Source organism: Conger conger, chromosome 5 (genome assembly GCF_963514075.1).
Source record: "Conger conger chromosome 5, fConCon1.1, whole genome shotgun sequence".
Classification (NCBI taxonomy): domain Eukaryota; kingdom Metazoa; phylum Chordata; class Actinopteri; order Anguilliformes; family Congridae; genus Conger; species Conger conger.
The window spans coordinates 65,550,454-65,569,435 of record NC_083764.1 but is presented as its reverse complement, the minus strand read 5'-3'; the positions used below and the strand labels follow the sequence as shown (position 1 = coordinate 65,569,435).

The window sequence follows — 18,982 nt, the reverse complement described above, 5'->3', positions numbered from 1 at the left end:
CTCAATCCAATTCAAAAAAACAATACCAAACCATCTTTTGTGATTCATGGGATATTTCTAGGATTTTTAAGACTTCTATCATTACAACCAGTTTCACGTCATGGAGAGCAAAAACGTGTTCAGCTTCATTCATAAACTGTGCTGCTCCATCAATCTGCAATCTGACTTGTGCCACAGCTGCACTGCCTGCTGCTAACGCTGACATACAGTAAGACAGGCAAGCGGCCATTACTGCCCTGTAGACCAGCACACATGGGCCATTACTGCCCTGTAGACCAGCACACATGGGCCATTACTGCCCTGTAGACCAGCACACATGGGCCATTACTGCCCTGTAGACCAGCACACGTGGGCCATTACTGCCCTGTAGACCAGCACACATGGGCCATTACTGCCCTGTAGACCAGCACACATGGGCCATTACTGCCCTGTAGACCAGCACACATGGGCCATTACTGCCCTGTAGACCAGCACACATGGGCCATTACTGCCCTGTAGACCAGCACACATGGGCCATTACTGCCCTGTAGACCAGCACACATGGGCCATTACTGCCCTGTAGACCAGCACACATGGGCCATTACTGCCCTGTAGACCAGCACACATGGGCCATTACTGCCCTGTAGACCAGCACACATGGGCCATTACTGCCCTGTAGACCAGCACACATGGGCCATTACTGCCCTGTAGACCAGGACACATGGGCCATTACTGCCCTGTAGACCAGCACACATGGGCCATTACTGCCCTGCACACATGGGCCATTACTGCCCTGTAGACCAGCACACATGGGCCATTACTGCCCTGTAGACCAGGACACATGGGCCATTACTGCCCTGTAGACCAGCACACATGGGCCATTACTGCCCTGTAGACCAGCACACATGGGCCATTACTGCCCTGTAGACCAGCACACATGGGCCATTACTGCCCTGTAGACCAGCACACATGGGCCATTACTGCCCTGTAGACCAGCACACATGGGCCATTACTGCCCTGTAGACCAGCACACATGGGCCATTACTGCCCTGTAGACCACCACACATGGGCCATTACTGCCCTGTAGACCAGCACACATGGGCCATTACTGCCCTGTAGACCAGCACACATGGGCCATTACTGCCCTGTAGACCAGCACACATGGGCCATTACTGCCCTGTAGACCACCACACATGGGCCATTACTGCCCTGTAGACCAGCACACGTGGGACTCATCCTTCCAAGGATGTCAGGCATCTTCAGCACGTGATGTTAGAGGTCTGGTTTCTTCAACATTCAGAATTTAAATAGCAGTGTGACTAAGCACTTCCTCATATCTTTTGGGGTTCCTGTTTAAAACACAGTCAATATGTTTCTTCCAGCCCTTTAGGCAATAGAATACTTGAGGGATCTTAATTTTTTTTACAATTGCTTATACCCATGTCCCAGTACCGAGTACACTTTTTCAAAACTCTTAACACAGGAAGCACAACAGCAGTCTATGTGGGCTAAACTCTTAACACTGGAAGCACGACAGCAGTCTATGTGGGCTAAACTCTTAACACTGGAAGCACGACAGCAGTCTGTGTGGGCTAAAGTCTTTACACAGGTAGCACAACAGCAGTCTATGTGGGCTAAACTCTTAACACAGGTAGCACAACAGCAGTCTGTGTGGGCTAAACTCTTAACACAGGAAGCACAACAGCAGTCTATGTGGGCTAAAGTCTTTACACAGGTAGCACAACAGCAGTCTGTGTGGGCTAAAGTCTTAACACAGGTAGCACAACAGCAGTCTATGTGGGCTAAACTCTTAACACAGGTAGCACAACAGCAGTCTAACTGGATCATTTTTCATTGCTTTCAAACAAAATGCATTCAGTGTCAACACAACACAAACACCACTAAAATTCTGTGTATCGACAGCACCTTTTGGACAGGTGAAGGTAATGTTTTAAAAACTGTTCAAAACATAATGCAATTGAGTTAGACAGCAATTTGACATGTCCACCATAATACCATATTGAAATATATATGCACGTGGGGGGAAAACCCCCGAAGAACCCGCACCACTCAGCCACGCAAACGTTACACATTGGGAGAGGTATGCGAAGGAGTGTATTTCCCTAGAAAGGTGATGGGGAGATCAGCACCATGGAGAGAGACACCTCTACCTGCAGTCCAGGACCCCGGACAGCACATGTGAGTGAACAATGTGGAAAAGTACTAACTCAGCTGCAGCCCTTTTTCTAAAACGAGGAGGGGAGGATTTAAGGCGCGGTCAAGGCTGCAAACAGAGTCAGTCTATTCTGAGGAAGGAAGAGGCAGAGAGAGGAAGGACCGTCTGCGCCCTGCTGTACTGACAAGGAGGATTGATCCGAAAGGAGACCCCACCTTTACCGAAGGACACGTGAGGATAATAAAGCACCTTCACTTACCCTCTCCCTGTGTACGTCCCCCAGCCCTGACGCGGCCCAGGAGGGAATGAGGAAGGAGGCCCTGAAGAATACCCCGGTCTGGGAAGAGCATAAGTTCTTTTTGCCTGAACGGCCCTTTTAAAAGATTAATTTTTTCTGAATATTGCTGACTCCTGTGTCTGGTTTCCAGCTGGGCCCACCCACTGCCCTCAGGATCCACCCCGAGGCACCACAGTAGATAAAGGAAGGAAAAATAAAACACAATCCTTGCTTTTATTTTCATTTTTGTTGCTTTTTTTTGAAGAGTGCTCTTCGGTTGTTTTTTTGTTGGCGTTGTCCCTTCTTTTAAAGGGCAGGTTTGTCTTCCTGTAATTCTCAAACATAATGGCCACCATGTCCGTTAGCTGTCAATCTCCACCCGGAATGAGCGCTGTGTACAAATTTTGGCTTCACCGAAATCATTTTTGTTTTTTTCGTTTGAGTCATGGAATTGTAGTAGCGTCTGTTGCTGTGGATTTCCCTCGTGTAAAAAACGCTCTGTTTGAATTTGAGTGCCCTCTGCAGGTACAAAGCGAAACGTCAAGGTGCTGCTGCTTCTGGAGTTGAATACAACCTGAGACTAGTCGCACGAAAACGTCACGTGTCAGGGGAAGCTCGAGCAATCAGGCTGTGAACACCCTACTGACCTGCAGAGGGAGCCAGAGAGCAGCTGTGAGAAAAATATAATGTAGAACAATGTAACCTAGGATATATGTATCCAGATATGTACAATGCATATAGTTAGAAACACTCTAGATTTTAGCAGTTATTCTCACATTGGTGTGGTACATTCTCCGTGCTTTGTTTTGCTGCAGTAGTCATAAAGTTCGTATTAGTGTAGCTCTCCTTGCTGTGAAAGAACTCGGAAAGTGAAAGTGAACGGGAAAGGTTGTTTGCAAGACGTCGCCTGTCCAGGGAATTTCCCCTACACAGCGAGACACGGTCGCCCCGGGCGACACTGCAGCCAATCACCTGTTGCTCTGTGGTGTCGCCGGTCACAACAGATCGTGCGGCACAACCACTAGAACACCGCCGTACGGTCCTGAGATCCAGGGGGGAAGTTTACGTGACATAATACAAGTGTCTTTAATGACAACGTGTTGTTGCAGTGATAATATTTTCACAAATATTTTTTTTAGTTTTACTGTAATGCCCCTTATGTTGCGATAAAGGCTGTAGCTCAGGGAAGCCAAAATGTCGGGCTCAGAGTGAAAACGCCGGATTCAACTCTTCTACATCTGGACTGAAGACCGTCAGTTCTTTTGTTGAATGGGGTGAATTCAGTGATCGCAAAGGAAGCGGGTAGGATTTTACCGCCCTGCGCACGTACCTCAAACTCTGTACAAAGCAAACGTGGAGTCAGGTAAAGGTGGAGCAATTTACTAACTACACCATTGCTGCTGTGTACCCGTTAGAGCTTTTCAAAAGCTTAATTTATTTCTGATATCTCTTTTTTTTTTTCTCTTAGTCTAGTCTGAATGTATAGACGAAGATGTAGGACTAAACCTTTATTTTATATATTATAGGGGTTTCGTACAATCAGAACCCTTAAAATGTACTTTCGGGAACTACACATCATTTTGTACTTTTATATAAGTTCTGTTAGTCGTTAGGAAGAGCAAAGTACAACTTTCTCACACAAAGACCCTTCAGTTTAACTTGGAATCTCAGGATATGATCTCACTGCATATTCTTCAGAAATTAAGGAACCTCTAAAGATAGAGAAACAAAAACAGACTGAGAAGCAGACATTTAAAGAGATGTATTAAGTTTACCTGCAGTTACAGCAGTAAGTAAAAGTGAAACTAAACTGCAGATTTAGCAGAAGCCATTACTGAGCTCAGAACAGACGGAGACAGAATGGCGTCTGGACCTTCTCTCCTGGAAGAGGAGCTCTCCTGTCCTGTGTGCACTGAAATCTTCAGGGATCCTGTTGTCCTGAGTTGCAGTCACAGCTTCTGTAAGGCCTGTCTGCAGCAGTACTGGGATCAGAAGGGATCTCTGGAGTGCCCAGTTTGCAGGAGAAAATCTTCAAATCAACGTCCTCCCTGTAACCTGTCTCTGAGGAATACCTGTGAGGCGTTCTTAAAGGAGAGAAGTCAGAGAGCTGAAGCAGGATCTGAAGTGCTCTGCAGTCTGCACAGTGAGAAACTCAAACTCTTCTGTTTAGAGGATCAAATACCCATCTGTGTTATCTGTCAAACCTCAAAAAAACATGAAAACCACAAAATGCGACCAGTTCAGGAGGCTGCAGAAGAGTATAAGGTAACTGGTTATAACGCAATTTACACATTCATAATTTATTTTATCAACTTTATATTTTACTAATTTAATCAGAAAATTCATGATGATTGAAAATAATTTGTTTTGCTGTCATCTACTGAGCCCTCGGTGAAGGTTATCAGTAGAACTGAAAAAAGAAGTATAATTAACCTTTAATATTAAAATGTTTCATTATTTAACATTCTAATGTAAGTATTTACTGTATTTCCAAAGTGAAATGATCTGCAAAAGGAGCCATTTTAGTTCTCAGGCCTGACTGCAGTTGGAGCTCCTCACTAGGTGTCACATGACTGACAGAGAGAGACAGGAGGGAGGGGCAGGAGTGTGGAGACGTTCTCAGAGCTGTGTTAGGGAGCAGTGCTCAGCATGGGACAGTCGGGGTCAAAGTTCATGCTCAGAGAAATGTGTCTGACACAATGTGGTCTAAGATGGAAGATCACTGTTAATGTGTCAAGAGAGACTAAGTATACATTGTAGGATATTTTCATTTTAAAACATCTGGATATTGAATGCCTCACAGCAAGGGTTTGAATCCCGGTCAGCCGGGGCCTCTCTGTGTGGAGTTTGCATGTTCTCCCCGTGTTTGCGTGGGTTTCCTCCCACAGTCCAAAGACATGCAGGTTAGGCTGATTGGAGAGTCTAAATTGCCCATGGGTATGAGTGTGTGAGCGAATGGTGTGTGTGCCCTGCGATGGACTGGCGACCTGTCCAGGGTGTATTCCTGCCTTTCACCCAATGTATGCTGGGATAGGCTCCAGCCCCCCTGCGACCCTGTTCAGGATAAGCAGGTTAAGATAATGGATGGATGGATGGATGGATGGATATTGAATTTTGTCTGTGAAAGCAGAATAGAGCCATTCTGTCTCCCCTCTGTCTGAGCAGGGACTCTTGTGCTGTCTGTAGGCAATGAAGTTTACTGTCCGTTTCCTCAGAAAAGTGTGGACTCATTTCTTTCCAGGAGAAACTCAGGACTGCACTGGCTCCACTGCAGGAGAAGCTAAAAGCCTTTAATGCAGTGAAACTAATCTGTGATCAAACAGCAGAGCACATCAAGGTACTGAACTGAGGCCTTTAAGTTACAGTGTTGAAAATGCAGCACTGGATTGTGCTGAAATGATGGTGAATAATGTTTATTCCAGAGCCAGGCCCAGCACACAGAGAGACAGATAAAGATGGAGTTTGAGAAACTTCAGCAGTTCCTAAAAGATGAAGAGGCAGCCAGGATCACTGCACTGAGGGAGGAAGAGGAGCAGAAGAGTCGGATGATGAAGGAGAAGATTGAATGCCTCACAGCAAAGGTTTTGGGTTTGAATCCCGGGGCCTCTCTGTGTGGAGTTTGCATGTTCTCCCCGTGTTTGCGTGGGTTTCCTCCCACAGTCCAATGACATGCAGGTTAGGCTGATTGGAGACTCTAAATTGTCCGTGAGTATGAGTGTGTGAGTGAATGGTGTGTGTGCCCTGTGATGGACTGGCGACCTTTCTAGGGTGTATTTGTCAGGGTTGGGAGGTAGTGACTGGTTGTGGCCACCAGGGGGCAGGTTGTCATTATCTTCACCTGGTCCTCGTTAGTGCCAGGGAAGCCTACCTCCTGAGGGTATTTAAAGCCCTCGCTGGCAGGCTGTCAGTGCTTTGGTGTTCGCTCTTGCACCAAGCTGGTAAGCACGCGGTAGACTAGGTGTGTTAGTGAGTCAGGTATCGTGCTGGTGCAGGGTTTCGTTCACTCTTAAAAGAAAAGGTAAGGAAGGTGTTCAGGTCGTTAGTGCGGCGTGTGCTTCTGACGCCTTCCTGAAGGTTCTTTTTATTTCTAGCTCGTGTGAGCTTTTGGGTGAGGGACGTTGTGCCCGGTATTATATTTATAGTCCCCGTCTTTACAGTATTCCTGCCTTTCGCCCAATGTATGCTGGGATAGGCTCCAGCCCCCCTGCGACCCTGTTCAGGATAAGCAGGCTAAGATAATGGATGGATGGACGGATGGATATTGAATTTTGTCTGTGAAAACAGAATAGAGCCATTCTGTCTCCCCTCTGTCTGAGCAGGGACTCTTGTGCTGTCTGTAGGCAGTGAAGTTTACTGTCTGTCTGTTTCCTCAGTAAAGTGTGGACTCTGTCATTTCTTTCCAGGAGAAACTCAGGACTGCACTGGCTCCACTGCAGAAGAAGCTAAAAGCCTTTAATGCAGTGAAACTAATCTGTGATCAAACAGCAGAGCACATCAAGGTACTGTACTGAGGTCTTTAAATCACAGTGTTGAAAATGCAGCACTGGATTGTGCTGAAATGATGGTGAATAATGTTTATTCCAGAGCCAGGCCCAGCACACAGAGAGACAGATAAAGATGGAGTTTGAGAAACTTCAGCAGTTCCTAAAAGATGAAGAGGCAGCCAGGATCACTGCACTGAGGGAGGAAGAGGAGCAGAAGAGTCAGATGATGAAGGAGAAGATTGAGAAGATGACAGAAGAGATATCATCCCTTTCAGAACAGATCAGAGCCATAGAAGAGGAGCTGGGAGCTGAAGACATCTCATTCCTGCAGGTAAGACCTGTTCACTCTGTGTCTGTGGGACTCTAAACACACTGCTGTTAATGCTCACACACATTCATTTATACAATATAGTATTCTCTATTCTTGCAAAAGTCATTCAATCTCCTCAAAACTTAATCAAGCAGAATTATTGTTTTGCAGGGAAAGTGTTTTAAATCAACATTATCATGCAACATACACTGTACACATGTATAACAGTGTTAAAGCAGAACATTTATTTTTCTATGTCATAGAATATCAAAAGTTATTTAAAGATATTTAAATAAAAATGGTTTCTAACATAGTGTTAAAGGACTGAGTATTTGCTTCAGTGAATAATTCACTCTCTTTATTTCAGAGCTACAAGGACGCACAAAACAGGTAAACAAACTCCATCCTCTCTCACCAGGTTAAATATCAAGAGTAGTTTATTAGCTCTGCAGTGTTCTATCAGTGAGCTACTGTGGAATGTGTTTGAAATGCCTCTCTCTCTGTAATAATTACTGCAGCTTTAATAATGACTATGGAGGAACATCTATATATATATAATAATATTGAAGTATTTACAATATTATTTGCCTCTAATATAAATGCCTCCCTTCCCTCCTCCCACACTCCTGCGAGTGTGTGTCTCTCAGTGGGGCTGTTAGTGTGTGTCTCTCAGTGGGGTTGTGAGTGTGTGTCTCTCAGTGGGGCTGTGAGTGTGTGTTTCTCAGTGGGGCTGTGAGTGTGTGTCTCTCAGTGGGGCTGTGAGTGTGTGTTTCTCAGTGGGGCTGTGAGTGTGTGTCTCTCAGTGGAGCTGTGAGTGTGTGTCTCTCAGTGGGGCTGTGAGTGTGTGTCTCTCAGTGGGGCTGTGAGTGTGTGTCTCTCAGTGGGGCTGTGAGTGTGTGTCTCTCAGTGGGGCTGTGAGTGTGTGTCTCTCAGTGGGGCTGTGAGTGTGTGTCTCTCAGTGGGGCTGTGAGTGTGTGTCTCTCAGTGGGGCTGTGAGTGTGTGTTTCTCAGTGGGACTGTGAGTGTGTGTCCCTCAGTGGGGCTGTGAGTGTGTGTCTCTCAGTGGGGCTGTGAGTGTGTGTCTCTCAGTGGGGCTGTGAGTGTGTGTCTCTCAGTGGGGCTGTGAGTGTGTGTCTCTCAGTGGGGCTGTGAGTGTGTGTCTCTCAGTGGGGCTGTGTGGCAGAACGCTGGGAGGGATGGAGCCATTTTCTTACAGAATGAAGATCTGATGTTGCTGCTGATAATCTTCTATGGTAATGAAGCCACGCCCACGGCACAAGTGACTCCTGAATATTATTGCAGAGCCCAGTGCACCCTGGGGGATCCAGAGGTCTCAGGAGCGTTGATTGATGTGGCCAAGCACCTGGGCAATCTGAAGTACAGAGTGTGGGAGAAGATGCTGGGGACTGTTCAATACAGTGAGTACTGGGGGCAGGGAGCTCCACATTGTCACTGTACAGGGGGAATCTTCAGCATCCTTTCCACAAGCTGATGAAGCCAGTCAGAGTCATATTGGTCCTGTCTGTGTAAGAGCCCTGGAGTGAAGAGACTGAGCACCAGTCCTTAATCTCACTGATGCTCATCATAAAATGCTGCTTTAAGAGTGATACTGTGTTTAAGGGGAAGGACGGGAGCTACACAAACACTGACAGGCTTTGCTCCCTCTTACAGGGATTATACAATATGTGACTTATGAAATATTATCCTTTAGTTCTGGTGCTTCTCTCACACATGTATCTGAGGCTATAATGTTGTTTTTGTGAAACCCAGTTTATATCATGAGGACCCCTTTGTGTCTGACGGTTTCCCTTTGTGCAGATCAGTGCTGACGTCTCATTCTCTGTCCCTTCAGCTCCTGTGACTCTGGACCCAAACACAGCACATCCCAAACTCTCACTGTCTGAGGATCTGACCAGTGTGAGACGCAGTGATGAGGGACAGCAGGTTCCTGATAATCCAGAGAGATGTGTTGGGTGGTTGTGTGTGCTGGGCTCTGAGGGATTCAGCTCAGGGACACACTGCTGGGATGTAGAAGTGGGGGGTGGGATCTGGCAGGTGGGTGTGGTTAAAGAGTCATTCAGCAGGAAAGGGGATGCGGATGTGAGCCCAGCAGGAGGACTGTTTGGTATAGAGCTGTTCAGGGGCAAATACAGAGCCATGACCTCCACACCTCCACGCCTCACTGTGCAGAGGAAACTCCAGAGGGTCAGAGTGCAGCTGGACTGGGATAGGGGGAAGGTGTCATTCTCTGACCCCAGTGACAACACTCCTCTCTACACTTTTAAACACTCCTTCACTGAGAGACTGTTTCCTTTCTTTTGTACTCTGGGGACTGTGCGGATCTGTCCACTGAAGGTGTCTGTAAGTGTAAAATAGCAATGTGGCATTGTTGGTAAACATCAGTTGAAGTAAAATGACTTTATTTAATCAACTCAGAGCAGGTTTACTACAAATGTCAAACAAAAACACGTCATGAACAAAATATAGTCAATTATCTGAAATGTAAATACAAACATTCTTAAGTGCTTGATGAGAAATGTCTGATCTCTCTGATATGACCTCACAATGTTATTACTGAATAATTACTGTGGTACATGGTGGTACTGTAAGTACACTGGTGTTGTGTGTGTAATGAGTTGAGGTGTAATAAATACACCGGTGGAATAACTCCAGTGCTGCTCTTTTCCTGACCCATCACCAGTGTGTCTCCCAGGTGTGTGATGAGGTAAGTCTCTCTCTCTCCAGTGCAGTATGAACGCAGACAGAGACAAATACGCCCCTCATACGCTGGGTTTGGGCTCATTCCACACTCACTTGAGCTGATCTGAGATCAGTGGAGCCCCCCCAAGGCTCCCTCCTTGAAAAACAATCTCAGCGCAGAAAGGGTGCTGCAGTGCTGGGATTGGGTGTTCAGGTCTGCCAATCATTTCAGGAAAAACACAAAAGAGGGTGGAATCAGTAAGGATCCTACTTTATTGAGTCTAACCTCCAGAGATGCCCTTAAGAACCAAAAATCAAGCTTCCACCTTAGGCTACTACGCACATCTCAGAATACATTTCATTGTTTAAAACACACAAATAAAATAGTGCTCATAGCAGTTGTAATGGAGCGCTGGGATTGTGTGCGCAGTAACGTAAAGACAGGAGATATTTGTATCGTTACTTTCATTGGAAGTTGAACAGGACCAGAGAAACGAGTGTGACTCACACACCTCTTCTAACAGCCTGACTTCTTCACTCGTTCTTCACCCCGACGCTGCTGCGTAACAGTGACTCTACCGCCCTCTAGTGGAATCAGAACTGGCAGTCTCACGCCACTCCACTCCATCTCCTGCCACCAAACATTTTAACATACTATAACTCTACTTACCTGCCTAATCGTTCTACAATAACCACTGCAACGTGTATTTTTACTTCTCAACAATTATCTTCATAATCTGAAAAAATAAGATTATAAATTCATAATCAGAAAAAAATATATATATTCAATGAAAGTCTTTCAGATGATGAGGTAACTCTCTCTGTCTTTGTGGGTCTCGGCGCCAGTGCACATTGGTTGCTGGGTAACCAGCCCCTGTTGGAGGCGCTGTCCGAGCAGTGTTATGAGGAGCAGTGTTATGAGGAGCAGTGACATGACCAGTGTTATGAGGAGCAGTGGCATGAGCAGTGTTATGAGGAGCAGTGACATGATGAGCAGTGTAATCATGAGCAGTGATATGAGGAGCAGTGATATGAGGAGCAGTGTTATGAGGAGCAGTGATATGAGGAGCAGTGTTATGAGGAGCAGTGATATGAGGAGCAGTGTTATGAGGAGCAGTGTTATGAGGAGCAGTGATATGAGGAGCAGTGTTATGAGGAGCAGTGATATGAGGAGCAGTGATATGAGGAGCAGTGTTATGAGGAGCAGTGATATGAGGAGCAGTGTTATGAGGAGCAGTGACATGAGCAGTGTTATGACTAGGGACAGTACAGTTCTTCAGCTCTCCAGCAGAAATATCCTCAGGTTCTGAATGGATTGGGTCTTTGCGTCTTTGGACCGCTCCTCCATCCTCCAGCCTCTCTCTGTAGGATACCGGTCCAGTCACCGTCTCTGCGTATCCAGGAATCCATTTCGGTCCGTGACTGAAGTTCCTTGTATGTGCAGGATCACCGATGACAAACCTGCCTGTCATGGTTCTCAGTTTTCTTTGCTTCTTTTGAACTCTCCATTTCAGGTGGGGGTGTATGGAGTCCAGGGTGCAGTGGAGAGCAACATTCCCGCTGGTGATAGAGCTGTCCTGGTCTGCAGAGTTGCTCTGCAGCTGAACCAGACTCTTGCCCCTTTCGTGTCCAGTGTTACCTCCAGACAGTTTTTCATAATCTTTTGGACATAAAGGTTTGGACTGGCCGCTCTGCAAGCCTGTTTCTTCCTCATGAACCCTGTAAACTCTGCACTCACAGAGCAGCTGCCATTATCAGAGACCAAGAGTTCTGGCTGCCATGGCGACTGAAACTAATGTGCAGGCACTCCGCTGTTCAGGCTGCAGTGGCTGAACTGACTGGGTACACATCCATCCATTTTGAGTGTGTGTCCATGAGGATGAAAAACTCATGTCTGCCCAGTTCTGTGTTTTTCTGTATCTGTTCTTCGCGTTTTCGTTCCTTGTGACCCTCTGTGCTCACCGTAGTCAGTCTGTCAGTTAATTCACTCTCATTCATTCGTTCCACCTGTGTCTCCACCTCCCACTCCTTATATGGACTTCCTTCCTGTATCTTGTCATTCATTTCACCTGTTCCTTATCATCTGTTCCCCAGTTCACTCACCTGATTCTTGTTCCCCTTGTTATCTGTTTTAAATATATTTACTGGTCTGTTTCATTTGTTCATCTCAGGCGCGTTCATCTTCCCCTGTTTCCGAGTTCTGCCCTTGTTATTTCCTTTCCCCTGGTTCTAGCCTCCTCTTCCCCGTGCCTTTGCCCTGATATATTCTGTCTGGCTTTTGCTCTCTGCCTGGTTTGTTGGATTTAGTTTTACACTTTTGCCGGTCTGGCTTCTTGGTTTTTGAACTCCTGCATGTTTTCCAGATTACACTCTGCCTGCCCTGCATCTACCGGTCTGCCTGAATTACAACTACTGATTTTTATTACAAACAAACAAACAAACAAACGCAAAAGTAAATCTTCTATTCTGGGAACAGAATATTGCTCTCCCTTTGACACTCGAGTTAACGTCAGCTTGTACCCGCTACAGCAGTGGTTCTTAAACGTTTTGTCTGGCGACACCACAAAAATAACTGGAGAGGTCTGGCGACCCCACTTTCCCAAAACCCATTCCAAACCCATGTTAACAACTGTCAATCAACCAAAAACGAATAAGGCAATGTAAGAAATAGCCTAGGCTACAACAATTTAATAAAACGAACAAGAACCAGAACAAACAAAGCAATCACGATTAAACAAATGCACAAATCATCAGATCCAGTTCAGATCTAAAACGGGAGCCAAGAGTCACAACACCAGAGCAGCTAATCTGGAGGCGGAGAGAGACAGAAACACGGCTATAACGATCTCACTTTATTTATTTTAGTTTCTTCCTCTGGTTTATTTTCTTTAGTAACATACATAGACTATGTTAATGAGAAGGATGGGCCTGCTTCCACGAACATAGCAAGTTAATTCATGGATTGATGCTGCACACGGCGACACAAAGGTTTTCCTCCACGCTGCTGAGCCGACATCTGTATTTATTTGTTATATAGGCCAGAGACGAAAATGTCTTCTCGCACAGATAGGTCGATCCAAAAGGCGTGAGGATGTTAGTGTTGAGCTTCGCCCCATCATTTCAGTCCCGTGCTGATTTTCTCCACACGGCCACATAGCTCAACATGGATTCCCCCAGTTACCTGAACCTCCAGGTGAGTTTGAAGCGCTGAACAGCCTCGCTCGGCTTCAGACCGGAATGTTCCTCGAGCAGTGTCACTCACTCATGAGTCTCCTCATGATGGGGTGGGGGACGTAGAAGACGAAAACATGCTATGGACGTGTTGTTTTCAACACATGTGCATGCTCATATAAAACTGAAGCTTTTAAATGTAAAATACAACATAATTGTTCAGATAATTGTCTTTCTTTTTTTGGTATGGAGCCTGTATGCAATGAGTAGGCCTACATCTCTCTCACATACGCATCTATTAATATTGAAAAAATCTAGTCCTTATTTTACCAGTGCATAATTACAACTCTCCAGAGTTCCCTTGGTTTATCCACTGGGAAGATTTCCTGACACAACGGTTTAAAAAATGCACGTGTGTCTGTATGTACTTCTGTATGTACTGTCGTCCGTGTTCAAAAGGTGTTTTGCTTTTTAAAGCGTTTTTAAAATCTTTAATTGAATGTGTTTTTATACGGATTTGGCTTAGCGTCAATTAACTGCATCCCATGGCTTTGGTTTACTCTGCAGTGCACTCTTGTGGACAAACCAGGGTGGTACACCTGAGGAAGAAACAGGAGCCTCTGGACAGAACTGAATTGAGAGCCAATCATTATTACATTAGTGGCATTTGGCAGACACTCTTATCCAGAGTGACGTGCAGTTGATTAGACTAAGCAGGAGACAATCCTCCCCTGGAGCAATGCAGGGTTAAGGGCCTTGCTCAAGGGCCCAATGGCTGTGCGGATCTTATTGTGGCTACACCAGGATTAGAACCACCGACCTTGTGTGTCCCAGTCATTTACCTTAACCACTACACCACAGGCTGCCCTGTCATGAGTATTTGTGAAATTCAACTAATCTAAAGCACAGCTAACTCCATCAGCTTCATCAGTGACAATATTATGAAGAGGAATGGATTGTGGACTCCAGTTATGCATCTGTGTGTGAAGCATGTTTGTAAGGGAGGGTGTGTGCTTGAGTTTATGTGGGTAATGAGATTCCATTTGCATTACATCAGAGAGAACTGGCAGAACCTGAAAAACAAGGCTGGTGTAAAAGTGAAGACAGACTTTTACAGTGTACCACTTTCTCACAGACAGACGCTGTAGCTACACTGGGGAACTTATGATATGATTTCACTGTATATCCTTCAGATTTATTTACTGAGCTCAGAACAGACGGAGACAGAATGGCGTCTGGATCTCCTTCTCTCCTGGAAGAGGAGCTCTCCTGTCCTGTGTGCTCTGAAATCTTCAGGGATCCTGTTGTCCTGAGATGCAGTCACAGCTTCTGTAAGGCCTGTCTGCAGCATTGGTGGAGAGACAAGGGATCTCAGGAGTGCCCAGTTTGTAGGAGCAGATCTTCGAAGAAACATCCTCCCATTAGCCTGTCTCTGAGGAATACCTGTGAGGCGTTCTTAAAGGAGAGAAGTCAGAGAGCTAAAGCAGGATCTGAAGTGTTCTGCAGTCTGCACAGTGAGAAACTCAAAGTCTTCTGTTTGGACGATCAAATACCCATCTGTGTTATCTGTCAAATTTCCAAAAAACATGAAAACCACAAAATGCGACCAGTTCAGGAGGCTGCAGAAGAGTATAAGGTAACTGGTTATAACGCAATTTATTCTTCATGATTGAAAATGATTTGTTTTGCTGTCATCTACTGAGCCCATGGTGAAGGTTATCACTATAACTGAAAACAGAAGTAGAATTAACATTTTAATATTAAGATTTGACATGATTTCACATTCTAATGTCAGTATTTACTGTATTTCCAAAGTGAAATGATCTGCAAAAGGAGCCATTTTAGTTCTCAGGCCTGACTGCAGTTGGAGCTCCTCACTACGTGTCACATGACTGACAGAGAGAGACAGGAGGGAGGGGCAGGAGTGTGGAGACATTCTCAGAGCTGTGTTAGGGAGCAGTGCTCAGCATGGGACAGTTGGGGTCAAAGTTCATGCTCAGATAAATGTGTCTGACACAATGTGGTCTAAGATGGAAGATCACTGTTGATCTGTCATGAGAGACGAAGTATACATTGTAGGATATTTTCATTTAAAAACATCTGGATATTGAATGCCTCACAGCAAAGGTTTTGGGTTTGAATCCCGGTCAGCCGGGGCCTCTCTGTGTGGAGTTTGCATGTTCTCCCCGTGTTTGCGTGGGTTTCCTCCCACAGTCCAAAGACATGCAGGTTAGGCTGATTGGAGACTCTAAATTGTCCGTGAGTATGAGTGTGTGAGTGAATGGTGTGTGTGCCCTGTGATGGACTGGCGACCTTTCTAGGGTGTATTTGTCAGGGTTGGGAGGTAGTGACTGGTTGTGGCCACCAGGGGGCAGGTTGTCATTATCTTCACCTGGTCCTCGTTAGTGCCAGGGGAGCCTACCTCCTGAGGGTATTTAAAGCCCTCGCTGGCAGTCTGTCAGTGCTTTGGTGTTCGCTCTTGCACCAAGCTGGTAAGCACGCGGTAGACTAGGTGTGTTAGTGAGTCAGGTATCGTGCTGGTGCGGGGTTTCGTTCACTCTTAAAAGAAAAGGTAAGGAAGGTGTTCAGGTCGTTAGTGCGGCGTGTGCTTCTGACGCCTTCCTGAAGGTTCTTTTTATTTCTAGCTCGTGTGAGCTTTTGGGTGAGGGACATTGTGCCCGGTATTATACTTATAGTCCCCGTCTTTACAGTATTCCTGCCTTTCGCCCAATGTATGCTGGGATAGGCTCCAGTCCCCCTGCGACCCTGTTCAGGATAAGCAGGTTAAGATAATGGATGGATGGATGGATGTTGAATTTTGTCTGTGAAAACAGAATAGAGCCATTCTGTCTCCCCTCTGTCTGAGCAGGGACTCTTGTGCTGTCCGTAGGCAGTGAAGTTTACTGTGGGTCTGTTTCCTCAGTAAAGTGTGGACTCATTTCTTTCCAGGAGAAACTCAGGACTGCACTGGCTCCACTGCAGGAGAAGCTAAAAGCCTTTAATGCAGTGAAACTAATCTGTGATCAAACAGCAGAGCACATCAAGGTACTGTACTGGGGCCTTTAAATCACAGTGTTGAAAATGCAGCACTGGATTGTTCTGAAATGATGGTGAATAATGTTTATTCCAGAGCCAGGCCCAGCACACAGAGAGACAGATAAAGATGGAGTTTGAGAAACTTCAGCAGTTCCTAAAAGATGAAGAGGCAGCCAGGATCACTGCACTGAGGGAGGAAGAGGAACAGAAGAGTCAGAAGATGAAGGAGAAGATTGAGAAGATGACAGAAGAGATATAATCCGTTTCAGAACAGATCAGAGCCTTAGAACAGGAGCTGGGAGCTGAAGACGTCTCATTCCTGCAGGTAAGACCTGTTCACTCTGTGTCTGTAGGACTCTGTGTACACTGCTGTTAATGCTCACACACATTCATTTATACAAGATAGTATTCTCTATTCTTGCAAAAGTCATTCAATCTCCTCAAAATTTAATCAAGCAGAATTATTGTTTTGCAGGGAAAGTGTTTTAAATCGACGTTATCAGGCAACATACACTGCACCCATGTATAACAGTGTTAAAGCAGCACATTTAATTTTCTATGTCATATAATATCAAAAGTTATTTAAAGATATTAATGTGGTTCCTAACATGGTGTTAATGGACTGAGTATTGGCTACAGTGATAATAATTCACTCTCTTTATTTCAGAGCTACAAGGACACACAAAACAGGTAAACAAACTCCATCCTCTCTCATCAGGTTAAATATCAAGAGTAGTTCATTAGCTCTGCAGTGTTCTATCAGTGAGCTACTGTGGAATGTGTTTGAAATGCCTCTCTCTCTGTAATAATTACTGCTGCTTTAATAATGACTGTGGAGGAACATATATATATAATAATATTGAAGTATTTACAATATTATTTGCCTCAAATATAAATACCCCCTTCCCACACTCCTGTGAGTGTGTGTTTCTCAGTGGGGCTGTGAGTATGTGTCTCTCAGTGGGGCTGTGAGTGTGTGTCTCTCAGTGGGGCTGTGAGTGTGTGTTCCTCAGTGGGGCTGTGAGTGTGTGTCTCTCAGTGGGGCTGTGAGTGTGTGTCTCTCAGTGGGGCTGTGAGTGTGTGTCTCTCAGTGGGGCGGTGTGGCAGAACGCTGGGAGGGATGGAGCCATTTTCTTACAGAATGAAGATCTGATGTTGCTGCTGATAATCTTCTGTGGTAATGAAGCCCCACCCACAGCACAAGTGACTCCTGAATATTATTGCAGAGCCCAGTGCACCCTGGGGGATCCAGAGAAGGTCTCAGGAACGCTGGTTGATGTGGCCAAGCACCTGGGCAATCTGAAGTACAGAGTGTGGGAGAAGATGCTTGGGACTGTTCAATACAGTGAGTACTGGGGGCAGGGAGCTCCACATTGTCACTGTACAGGGGGAATCTTCAGCATCCTTTCCAAAAGCTGATCAAGCCAGTCAGAGTCATATTGGTCCTGTCTGTGTGAGAGCCCTGGAGTGAAGAGACTGAGCACCAGTCCTTAATCTCACTGATGCTCATCATAAAATGCTGCTTTAAGAGTGATACTGTATTTAAGGGGCTACAGAAACACAGACAGGCTTTGCTCCTTCTTACAACGATTATACTATCCTTGTGAAATCCTTAGAATTATTACTGTCTTTTAGTTCTGCTGCTTCTCTCACACATGTATCTGAGTCTATAATGTTGTTTTTGTGAAACCCAGTTTATATCATTAGGAGCCCTTTGTGTCTGACGGTTTCCCTTTGTGCAGATCAGTGCTGACGTCTCATTCTCTGTCCCTTCAGCTCCTGTGACTCTGGACCCAAACACAGCACATCCTGAACTCTCACCGTCTGAGGATCTGACCAGTGTGAGATACAGTGATGAGAGACAGCAGGTTCCTGATAATCCAGAGAGATTTGATGCATGGTTGTGTGTGCTGGGCTCTGAGGGATTCAGCTCAGGGAGACACTGCTGGGATGTAGAAGTGGGGGGTGTGGCCTGGCGGATGGGTGTGATTAAAGAGTCCAGCAGCAGGAAAGGGCGTTTGGATCTGAGCCCAGCAGGAGGAGTGTGGGGTATAGGGCTGCACGATGGGAAATACAGAGCCCTGGCCCCCACACCTACACGCCTCACTGTGCAGAGGGACCTCCAGAGGGTCAGAGTGCAGCTGGACTGGGACAGAGGGGAGGTGTCATTCTCTGACCCCAGTGACAACACTCCTCTCTTCACTTTTAAACACTCCTTCACTGAGAGACTGTTTCCATTCTTTGTGGGGACTGTGCGGATCTGTCCACTGAAGGTGTCAGTAAGTGTGAAATAGCACTGTGGGATTGTTTGTAAACATCAGTTGAAATCAAAGGACTGTATTTAATCAACTCAGAGCAGGTTTACTACAAATGTTATAAACAAAAACACATTACTCCAAAATAAATAAATACACCAGTGGAATGACTCCAGAGTGCTGCTCTTTTCCTGACCCGTCACCAGTGTGTCTCCCAGGTGTGTAATGAGGTAAGTCTCTCTCTCCAGTGCAGTATGAACGCAGGCAGAGACAAATACGCCCCTCATACGCTGGGTTTGGGCTCATTCCACACTCACTTGAGCTGATCTGAGATCAGTGGAGCCCCCTCCCTCGTTGAAAAACAATCTCAGCGCAGAAAGGAGGCTGCAGTGCTGGGATTGGGTGTTCAGGTCTGCCAATCATTTCAGGAAAAACACAAAAGAGGGTGGAATCAGGAAGGATCCTACTTTATTGAGTCTAACCTCCAGAGATGCCCTTAAGAACCAAAAATCAAGCTTCCACCTTAGGCTACTATGCACATCTCATCAAAGATTTCATTGTTTAAAACGCATCCTCTTGGCACAAATAAAATAA

The 18,982-nt window shown here is 45.8% G+C and overlaps 2 protein-coding genes across 2 annotated transcripts; both read left to right on the top strand.

Annotated features, from left to right (window-relative positions):
• The first annotated feature begins 4,292 nt into the window (after positions 1-4,292).
• LOC133128383 (E3 ubiquitin-protein ligase TRIM35-like) lies at positions 4,293-18,556 on the top strand. Its single transcript, XM_061241838.1, has 6 exons — positions 4,293-4,697; positions 5,674-5,769; positions 7,017-7,265; positions 14,560-14,566; positions 17,362-17,478; positions 17,910-18,556. Exons 1-6 carry the CDS (start codon positions 4,293-4,295, stop codon positions 18,425-18,427), a joined length of 1,392 nt encoding a protein of 463 aa, XP_061097822.1. The 3' UTR covers positions 18,428-18,556.
• LOC133128388 (zinc-binding protein A33-like) lies at positions 8,253-9,874 on the top strand. Its single transcript, XM_061241841.1, has 2 exons — positions 8,253-8,644; positions 9,079-9,874. Exons 1-2 carry the CDS (start codon positions 8,455-8,457, stop codon positions 9,600-9,602), a joined length of 714 nt encoding a protein of 237 aa, XP_061097825.1. The 5' UTR covers positions 8,253-8,454; the 3' UTR covers positions 9,603-9,874.
• Positions 18,557-18,982: the final 426 nt, after the last annotated feature.